Source organism: Etheostoma spectabile, chromosome 13, assembly GCF_008692095.1.
Source record: "Etheostoma spectabile isolate EspeVRDwgs_2016 chromosome 13, UIUC_Espe_1.0, whole genome shotgun sequence".
Lineage (NCBI taxonomy): Eukaryota > Metazoa > Chordata > Actinopteri > Perciformes > Percidae > Etheostoma > Etheostoma spectabile.
The window spans coordinates 26,917,557-26,927,918 of NC_045745.1; the positions used below are offsets into that span (position 1 = coordinate 26,917,557).

At 40.6% G+C, this 10,362-nt stretch overlaps 2 protein-coding genes across 5 annotated transcripts in view; one reads left to right on the forward strand and one right to left on the reverse strand.

Annotated features, from left to right (window-relative positions):
• The window catches only part of nyap1 (neuronal tyrosine phosphorylated phosphoinositide-3-kinase adaptor 1), a 31,812-nt gene extending 27,057 nt beyond the window's left edge, over window positions 1-4,755 (reverse strand). The window contains exon 1 of one of the 4 annotated variants that reach the window (XM_032533922.1): window positions 4,664-4,755. Coding sequence is in view for 2 of the 4 variants with exons in the window: in XM_032533924.1 (XP_032389815.1) it covers window positions 894-944 (51 nt within the window). In the remaining 2 variants the exon portion in view is untranslated. Of the gene's footprint in view, window positions 1-893; window positions 1,163-1,710; window positions 2,283-4,663 lie in introns of those variants that run through there. The other 3 variants (XM_032533923.1, XM_032533924.1, XM_032533921.1) reach the window with 3 other exon arrangements.
• Window positions 4,756-4,914: 159 nt separating this feature from the next.
• Window positions 4,915-10,106, forward strand: mogat3b (monoacylglycerol O-acyltransferase 3b). The gene is made up of 9 exons (XM_032533991.1): window positions 4,915-5,019; window positions 5,501-5,624; window positions 6,061-6,151; window positions 6,351-6,458; window positions 8,513-8,583; window positions 8,868-9,072; window positions 9,210-9,384; window positions 9,465-9,649; window positions 9,734-10,106. Exons 1-9 carry the CDS (start codon window positions 4,973-4,975, stop codon window positions 9,886-9,888), a joined length of 1,161 nt encoding a protein of 386 aa, XP_032389882.1. The 5' UTR covers window positions 4,915-4,972; the 3' UTR covers window positions 9,889-10,106.
• The last annotated feature ends 256 nt before the right edge of the window (window positions 10,107-10,362 follow it).

Below are 10,362 nucleotides of genomic sequence, written 5' to 3' on the forward strand. Positions count from 1 at the left end.
AATGTAGTCAGAATCCTTTCTCCTTTATTGAAAACACTGGTTACTTTTATTCTTTCCGTAAATACATCAGGATTTATTTGCTGCCACATACAGTTGCCGTTTCCTGTTTTAATCACATTTCTGGACTGAATTTGGGATCACCAGGCAAGCAAGGGCAGGTTGTGTGAGCCATGGTTTTGTTTCTGCATTTAAGACACACTGCACAGTGTGTGTGGCTCACAGCCTGCCCTCGATGACCCCAGACTCACAGCTGCTCCAAACCATCCCCGCTCGCTCCCCTCTTTTAGTACCAAGATGTGCTTGAACCAAGCAGCATACGAGTCACATATCAGATCTGATTTCGCTGTATCTGTTAGCCTGAGCAGGACTTAAAGTCATAGGAAGATGTCCTGCCATATTCTGCTCCAAGGTCAAGCAAGACTGACTGGTAATTAGTTCCATTTTATATTTCAGTACAATTTCTGGCAGATAGTGAAATGTTCAACATGCTGGTGCTTCATCCCTAAAAAAATAAAATAAAAGCCATCATCCTGTTTCTACATTCACATAGGAATATCGGTTATATTCAGTAGAAATTGCAGTTTTATGATATTTGCACCCAATCTTTTTAAGATTTCACATTGTTTTGTAGCAGTAGCCTACTAACATATTCCTTCTTATTTCCAAACTAAAATGAAATAACATTTCCAGCCAAGTCAAGCTTATTCTTCCAAACACTGAAAGAGATATCAAAGCCAGTGAGGTAGAAAATAACTAAAACAAACGTTTTCATTTGACGTGTATTGAAGCTTGTGGTGGGGTGGTGAAGATAAATTCTCCCAGTGTGTGTGATGGTCGTTGTGAGTGGCTGTCACGCCCGGAAAAGGGGGGGAAAAGAAGCAGTGTTGACTAACCTTAAATTCACGTTTATTTCCCAACCCCTCGATCCATGTGGATCGTCTCATACAGGATGTAAGGTGTGATACTGCGGCACTTTATTGGGCATCATCTTTAAATCAAAAAAAAATAAAAAACACATGTGATGATCGAGGCTTTCCTCATCCAGACGCCTGCCTCTCCCGCACCTCAAAGACGCGCCAACACATCCTCACCTGGCTGCGCACAAGCACACAAGCATCACCAGCGCGTTCACAATCAGAGTATCTACCGCCCATTCACACACGCACCATACGACCCTGCTACACTCTCATTATCCGTAAACATGCAGATGTTTCCATCGGCCTTGCAGAACGAGGCTCCTCACACTGACGGGGTGTAGGTATTTGATTAATAACGCCGTGCATGCTCCAGCATCACCAGTCAGCTGATTGAGGCTTGTTTTTAGTGAAATATTTAGAAGGTCTGTCACGACTGAACTTAAACGCGGGCTGTGGGTTGCATTGCGCGGCGGTGTTGCCATATCTTCCCATCTTTTTGTGTGTTTTGAGTCAGAATACAGGCCTTATATTCGCCGCCATGGGCTGTGAGGCTTCAAGGTTGAATAATTTGGCTTGTGAACACGCAGCGGCTCACGGTCAACCTTTTTTCACGCGTAAAAATGCCATCAGGCCCGTGTCTCCTCCGCAATACAGCGTCGTATATTCTCTGCTGCTAATTAGGCAGACAGTGCATTTTTGACTGTGACAGCTGGTTGTATGGCTACATGATGTAAGCAAATGATGCGGTGATTCATAAAGCAAAACATAATATTAACGAAGGTGTGATGCCTACCTTAGAAACGGGGTAGCCTATGGCTGGCGCAGAGGCAGACCGTGCCGATATCCAGTGGCCCAGGCTCGTAAAAAATCAGACAACAACAACACCACGCCGGTTGTTGATGACACAGCTGTCTTGGTAGACTGGAGGGGAGGGAGAGAAAAAAAATCCTTTCCCAGATGTGTCAATTGACGTGGGAAGGAAAAATCAGTTATTCAGACGCGTATTAGCGGACTGACGCCTTTTCTTGACGTGTGAGGTCTTCCATTTTTCTGCTAAACAGTGCGCTGACTGTAGGCTACTACCGAGGCTCGGTGTAGCCTGGCCGGTGTGAGATCTGATTGAAAACCATGGTGCAATTCAATGCGACGTTACAAAAGCTTCCTCTGCAAACGCTCAGGTACAACGCCATCCTTGCTGGCTTCAAACGAGGTTCAGGCGCGACCTCCGCAACAGAAACATGCTCTCAGCTCCAGCACAGAACAGAAATAAAACGTCAAAACAAAGATGCGCAGATATCAGCGCGCTGTGTTGGTTCAAGCGCTGGGCATCCTCACGGTGTGTTTGCATCCATATTAATATTCATACGTACTTCCTGAGAGCAGACCAGTGGTTGTTTATAGGGGGGGGGGGGGGGGGGGGGATCCGAGGTTTTGAGTCCAACTGAGACGAGAGACAGTTATCAGCAGAACAAAATTAAATTTCGCTTCACGATTCATACTCCAGAAGGATTCAGCAGCAGACTCGTTACATGTCGGGGGGGGGGGGGGTCTGATAAAGTAGCAGAGGACTTTTTTTTTTCCAACTAATAAACCAGGACTATATTATTAGAATACACAAAACAAAGCCATATGTGGGAATACTACTTATAGAAGCATTATTGAGATGTCAATGGGAGATAAAAACACATTAAGTACAAAAAAGGCTCGCCATAAACCCATACCTCAGACATATAAAGTAGGCTAACACGTCACAGGGATATTGGTGTGACTGGATGACCAGTTGTTTAAATTAAAGCCAAGGGGGAGAAATAAAATAGGATCTGACTGATACAGTGAGGGAATCCAGATTCTGTATAAAAGGAAAACACCGTCTTAATAATGTAGTTTTTTATTCTCTTTTAAGGCGTATGGGAAATTGTAACTAAAACCTAAGCCTACAAATGTGGTGTTTTTTTGTGGTGGGGGGGTGGGGTGGGGGTCACATGACCAACTAGTCAACACATGGCCTGTGTGGGGCTGACAAGCCCCCTAAAGTCTGTGGGAGATTGTATAGTTATGACAGCTGAGAGAGTGAAACGCTAACCGAAATAAGTGCACCCTCTTCAGAAACAGGCCTAATCATGTAGGCTATTATCAAGTAAGACCTTTGGACTCTCACGGCAACAAGTAAAGCTGTAGAGCAATGTGCACGGGTCACAGTATGGCTGTGAGGGTCACCTCAACGAGCAGGCACCTGAAGAAAGTCCACGCTGTCTTCAGACATTGCTGACATTGTCATTTAGAGATGACATTGTCATTTAGAGCGGATCATATCAATTCTATGCAGTGGTGAAAGACTGCTCAGATCTTTTACTTAAAGAGGCAACACAATGTAGAGATACTTTGTTACAAGGAAAAGTACTGCATTCAAGATTTTCCTTGAGTAAAAGTACAAAAGTATTAGCCTAAAAAATATGCTTGAATAGGCCTACCCCAAAACAATGCTCATTATGCAGAAAGAATCATTTTCAGAACAATGTACAGTATATAATATTGTTGAATTATAATCATTGATATGTACAGTACTTTAAGGGCTCAATGAATCAAAAAATACATTTGTTTATTTACAGTGCTGTGCAAAAGTCTTAGGCAGGTGTGAAAAAATGCCGTAAACTAAGAATGCCTTCAAAAATATAAATAATGAGTTTATTTTTATTTTTAATTATTTACAAAATGCAAAGTGAGTGAACAAAAGAAAAATTTAAATCACAGTCAATAACTACCCTTTGCCTTCAAACCAGCATCAATTCTTATAGGTCTGACATAGAAACAAGGCCAAGCAACTCAACTATACACAAAACAATAGTCGGCGGTATGGCTTTTATGACTTGTGGCCAGACTTGTCCAGACAGTAGAGGGTGAACCTGGTCCCACTGGTTTCTGCCACGTCCGAGCTGATGTCACTGCTGGACATCTTCCGATTTTGAAGCAAACTAAGCTTGATGTGTTTTTCATCTGCTGCACTAAGTTTCCTTGGCCGACCACAGACTCTACGATCACGACTTTTTCCAAGTGTACCTATAAGAAATGACGCTGGTTTGAAGGCAAAGGGTAGTAATTTACTGTGATTTAGATTTTTCGTTTGCTCACTTTGCATTTTATAAATTGATAAAAATAAACAATCATTTATTTTTTTGAAAGCATTCTTAGTTTCCAGCATTTTCTCACACCTGCGCAAGACATTTGCCCAGTACTGTATGTATGTATATATATATATATATATATATATATATATATATATATATATATATAGTATTAATCTGAATCTGCAAAGTAACTAGTAACTAAATCCATCAAATAAATTTAGTGGTGTAAGAACAATATTTTCCTTTGAATTGTAGTGGAGTACAAGTATAAAGTAGCAGACAGTTGAAATACTCAAGTACAAATATGTTAAAATGATACTTATATTGACCATTATGTAGTATTAAAGCTGCAGGGGAAAGCACCATTTCCTCTGTAACACTAGCCTCATTATTAAAGTGTTTCTTTTAATTGTTGTTCTGAAAAGCTGAAACATCCTCATGGACTTCTCTCTCTAAATGATATATTATTTATAACTAAATGTACGTATATTCTAAAATAAGTCCAAACATACTACTGTACCAGCTAATAACATCTAATTTTAAAGTTCCAGTGTTTTGTTAGCATTCAACAAATACATCTCCCATTAGGCTTTGACTGCACCTCTGTGTAATAAGACTCACATGTGATTAAATGTTGAAGTCCCTGCACAGCCATAGTCCACCTAAGCAGGTGCTTTCACCTGATAAGACCTCTGCTCAGGACTGTGTGGGTGTGTCCAAACTGCACTTAATTGGCATCTCCCTCAGCCTGCTGTTCATTTTGTTGCACCTGTTGGGGCTGGACAACTTACACTGTTACCATTCTTATTGGTTTACAGAGTTTGATGACATCACATGTCTCCAAGCAAAGCTCCACCCAACTTTAAACCGACTGGCGGTCCAATCAGCCGGAGCCATTAAAAACACCTGCGTGAGTGTGCATGACCTTTAATGAAAATATACCCGTTTGCAGCCATGGCAGAACCAGAGAAGCACAGGTATACATAATATTAACGAGGCCTATCGGTACAATAACAACATTGCAATTAATTCTTAGTTGCCATTTTCTGTCTCTGTGCAGTCTCTTCACTTTAAGAAAGGCTTGTATTGACAAACATCTGCAGGAAGTGTTGAGCTTCACTAACGGTAGCCTAAATTGATTAAAAACATAGTGAGCAAGAGAAATATTTCTGGTAAAAGCTATCCGTGTCAGTTCATGAGATTCATAGAAAAGTCCATATTTTTGACCAGAGCATCAGAAGAGATTGACACCTAATCTTTTTGGCCACTAGACTGCCCAGCTACATAGGAGACCCATAACACCAACCTGTTCATGCAATTATTATTATTATTATTATTATTATTATTATTATTATTATTATTACTATTACTGCATGTCCTCTAGGAGACGCTGTGCAAAAAGTGTCCAACTATTAAACTTGTCATGTTTATCTCTGACATTGCTTTCTTGTGTCAAAGTATCGGGGGAGTGGATTCGTTATCAGCAGCTCTAAATGGTCAAAGTGCATCCTGCCTGTTGTGCTTTCCCTCAACCGCTGAACCTGCATCCATTCAAAATAACCTTGATACAAACTCTAATAAGGTAAAGTATTATATTTTATGACTAGCAGTATGGTTTTTATAAAATTAGTTTTATAGTGTCTTAATGAGTTTTGGGCAAAGGTGTTTTGTGGTCAAACACCCTTGGTTGAGTTTTATTTATGAGCAAATTAAAACCGTTTAGCTAAGTTACGTCTGCCAGCTTATTCATAAATTATATCATTAGGCTGCTGCCTGCATTGCAAGTTTTTAGACCTAGAACTAACCCTAAAGGAAGATTAAGAGCAAAAGCTCAAGTGGTCAATACTGGTGCAATCCGATGTCTAGTATGAAGGCTACTATCATAAATGTCATCTCAGATAAGCAACTTGTCATTTCTACTGGCATACGATATGATTTATATACCATGACCTTTTATCTATATTATATGCACAGTTTTAAGTGTTGTGACTGCTGAACATTAATGATATGGCCTCCAGGTTGAAGTAATGACAAAACAAAAAACTCAGTGGAAGAAGTTTTTAGAGGCAGTAAGTACTCTGCAATGGGTACTCAGCTTTCTCTTCTTGGGTAAGATCCACTACATTAACCCTCTTATATATATTTATCTCTCTCTCTCTCTCTCTCTCTCTCTCTCTCAATAGAGCCTTTTGCTATAGTTACATTTGCTCACCTGTTAATTAACAAGCTTGTCACTATCTTTAATACACTATATTCATACTGCTAATTGACATCTCTTGTACCTCCAACATATACAATACGATGTCAGGACTGAGCTGTAGTATCCTGATGGTGTCCCTTATGTTTACCTCATTGTGGCCGCTCTCCACTCTGTACTTCATATGGCTGGCGATGGACTGGCAAACCCCTGAAAGAGGTAAAGGAAATAAAATCGTTCAAGCATCCATGAAAAACGGAACAATCCAGTTAGTTGTCTCAATTCCACAGTCAAGTGGATACAAATTACAAGCGGTAAAGTTTATTTTTTAGTGTATTATATGTTCCCATGAGACATACCACAAGGAACTATTAAGGAGTTAATAACAACTGGAAATCATTGAATTATGAATTCTGGTAAAGCCGCTTTTGTGAACACCCTTAAAAAAAAAAGAATGCTGCACATTCATTCTACACAGAATTTATGCCAATCAGTATATTAATTTAGTAGGTTCTCCTATTTACAAAGCATGTAGAGGTCTGTAGTTTTTTTTATCATGGCTACACTGAGAGAGACGGCGTGTAAAACAAATCCAGAAAATCACATTCATTTCATAAATTAATTTGCATTTTATTGTATGACATACGTTTTTGCTACATCAGAAAAGCAGAACTTAATATTTGGTACAGAAACCTTTTTGTTTGTAATTACAGAAGTCATACGTTTCCTGTAGTTGTTGACCAGGTTTGCACACACTGCAGCAGGGGTTTCGGCCCACTCCTCCATACAGACCTTCTCCACATCCTTCAGGTTTCGGGGCTGTCGCTGGGCAATACGGACTTTCAGCTCCCTCCAAAGATTTTCTATTGGGTTCAGGTCTGGAGACCGGCTAGGCCACTCCAGGACCTTGAGATGGTTCTTACGGAGCCACTCTTTTGTTGCCCTGGCTGTGTGTTTTGGGTCTGGATGGTTGTGGCTGGAAGACACAACCCATCTTCAATGCTCTTACTGAGGGAAGGAGGTTGTTGACCAAGATCTCGCGATACGTGGCCCCATCTATCCTCCCCTCAATGTGGTGCAGTCGTCCTGTCCCCTTTGCAGAAAAGCATCCCCAAAGAATGTTTTCACCCCCATGCTTCACGGTTGGGATGGTGTTCTTGGGGTTGTACTCATCCTTGTTCCTCCAAACACGGCGAGTGGAGTTTAGACCAAAAAGCTCTATTTTTCTCTCATCAGACCACATGACCTTCTCCCATTCCTCTTCTGGATCATCCAGATGGTCGTTGGCAAACTTCAGACGGGCCTGGACATGCGCTGGCTTGGGCAGGGGGACCTAGCTGCAGGATTATAATCCATGACGGCATAGTGTTACTAAAGGTTTTCTTTGAGACTGTGGTCCCAGCTCTCTTCAGGTCATTGACCAGGTCCTGCTGTGTAGTTCTCGGCTGATCCCTCACCTTCCTCATGATCATTGAGGCCCCACAAGGTAAGATCTTGCATGGAGCCCCAGACCAAGGGAGATTGACTGTCATCTTGAACTTCTTCCATTTTCTAATAACTGCGCCAACAGTTGTCTTCTCACCAAGCTGCTTGTCTATTGTCCTGTGGCCCATCCCAGCCTTGTGCTGGTCTACAATTCTATTCCTGATGTCCTTACACAGCTCTCTGGTCTTGGCCATTGTGGAGAGGTTGGAGTCTTTTTATACAGGTAACGACAACAATTATTTAAAAATCATAAAATGAGATTTTCTGGATTTTTGTTTTTAGATTCCGTCTCTCAGTTGAAGTGCACCTATGATAAAACTTAGACCTCTACATGCTCTGTAAGTATGAAAACCTGCAAAATCGGCAGTGTATCAAATACTTGTTCTCCCCACTGTACAAGAAACCAACACACTGACAGGAAATGATACAACACTTCAAACTGCTAGTTTAGAAATTCTCTGCCAAATAAGCTCAGAGAAAGGAAAGCGTTTTCCAAATATTTTTGAAGTTTTTGTTCTGAGGCGTTCTGGAGTGTTTGAATTTTACTTTTTCACTGTGACCTAAACTTACTTTGTGCATTGCATTTTGGTAGAATAGTGCCGATCAACAGCACACTGTTGTTTTGGAGTACACGCTAAAACATTTTGTCACTTTTCTCAGTGTGAGCACACTACAGTTGTGTAGTATGGAATTGGAAAAACCATGTACTACGGCAATTACAGAAACTGTATACAGTTAGTATGTAGTATTCCGTTGACATTGTCTCTGATTTCTAATGTCTCCATCAGGGGGTAGGAGAACAACATTTGTGAGGAAGTGGAGAGTTTGGGAGCACCTCAGAGATTTTTTCCCAATCAAAGTAAGTTTTGGTGTTTGTCTGATTTGATTAAATTTGGTTGGAACGCATGGATGTGACAACTACCAGTAGCATAACCATATATTGACACAAAAGTAGCTTTTTACCTTAAAATTATCCTGGATATTATCTGCTGTGACTCTTTATAAAGGTGGATTTACATCTATAACAAAAAATTGTTGTGAGAATCTGGTCTTTTCAAACTCCCATTCAATGACATAATGTACAGAGTAAGTGGATTTGGTTTAATGGTTAACAGACCGACTGTTCAACTCTGTTATGCACAGATTGTGAAGACAGCCGAGCTGAATCCTAACAAGAACTACATCCTAGGCTGTCATCCGCATGGTATCATGAGTTTTGGGGGCTTTACCTGCTTCAGCACAGAGAGCTGTGGCTTCACTAAGGTGTTTCCTGGGATGAAAGCCACCCTAGTGGTATTGGCAGGACTTTTCAGGCTACCTATCCTTAGGGAGTACCTGATGAGTGCAGGTATTTACAACAATGTTCAATTAAAGGACTGAGCATTTTGACATCAACCATATGGAACCCTAAATCTTTTTCAGAATGCAAATGGAAGACAAACAAGGTCTTTATGTGATTGTTACTGTCTTACTTTGTCTGATCAGGTATCTGTCCAGTCAGCAAACCAAGCCTTGGCCACCTCCTTTCAAAAAATGGCAAGGGAAATGCAGTTGTGATTGTGATAGGGGGTGCTGCTGAGGCGCTGTCATCCTCTCCTGGAGTAAATGCTGTAGTCATGAAGAATAGAAAAGGGTTTGTCAGAGTGGCCCTCGAATTTGGGTAAGAGCACTCTTGTTAAAAATAATTATCTTTATACTCACATGTAGCCAACAACTGATATAACCCCTGATCTTCCACAGGGCTGATCTGGTGCCTGTTTACTCATTCGGGGAGAATGAACTCTTTCAGCAGGTGATTTTCTCTGAAAGCAGTCTAGGTCGGAGGTTACAAGAACTGTTTAAAAAGATTATGGGTTTTTCCCCGTGTCTATTTGTCGGCGAGCACTTACTGTTCCTGCCCTACAGGACTCCAGTCACTACTGTTGGTGAGTGTTCAATTATGTAGTTGAGCCTAACTTCCTGTCCTGAGCCTGTTTTTATGTTTTTTTCTAACTCTCTGCTACTTCCAGTGGGATGTCCAATCTCGGTGCCAAAGCGTGTCACACCTACTGAGGAGGAGGTCAACCACTATCATAAACTGTACATGGAGGCCCTGTCTAAGTTGTTCCATGAACACAAAGTCAGCTGTGGACTTTCTAAAGGTCACAAGCTTCGGATCCTTTAGAAATTCCACTTCCAAATTATTTGTGTAGCAGTTTAAATTTGCTGCTTTTAATCAGAATGTGTATCTGATGTGATAAACTTCTTAAACAATAGATTGATCAGGAAGATTTCTTTGTTCATGCTTTATTTTGCAAGTTCCTAATGTATTTGAAATATTCATGAATGTAAGATGTGATTCCTTCGTGTAAAGAATATATTCATAAAGCAGTGAAAGTCTTGTGTGCTAGACTTGTCAATTTTCATAACAATTACTCACATTTGTAATGGTTCCACTGTACGTGTAGTTGCTAAAACAAGTTGGTGCATTTTCATTTGTGTAAATAGTAACCCAACAAATTAATGACCAGGACCAAGAGAACTTTTAATTTTCATTTGAGTTTGTACAAGTATTGTTTCTACTTGACTGCTTGATGTCTAGCACTAATGTCTTTTAGTTAGCAGCTGTATCAAATAAACTGCCAGCACTCATAACCAT

Excerpts from the sequence above, each read along its gene's own strand:
- mogat3b (XM_032533991.1), top strand. The coding sequence starts at position 4,973 with ATGAAAATATACCCGTTTGCAGCCATGGCAGAACCAGAGAAGCACAG. Across the intron at positions 9,385-9,464 it reads AGAGTGGCCCTCGAATTTGG|GGCTGATCTGGTGCCTGTTT; the intron begins GTAAGAGCACTC and ends GATCTTCCACAG. Across the intron at positions 9,650-9,733 it reads GACTCCAGTCACTACTGTTG|TGGGATGTCCAATCTCGGTG; the intron begins GTGAGTGTTCAA and ends TGCTACTTCCAG.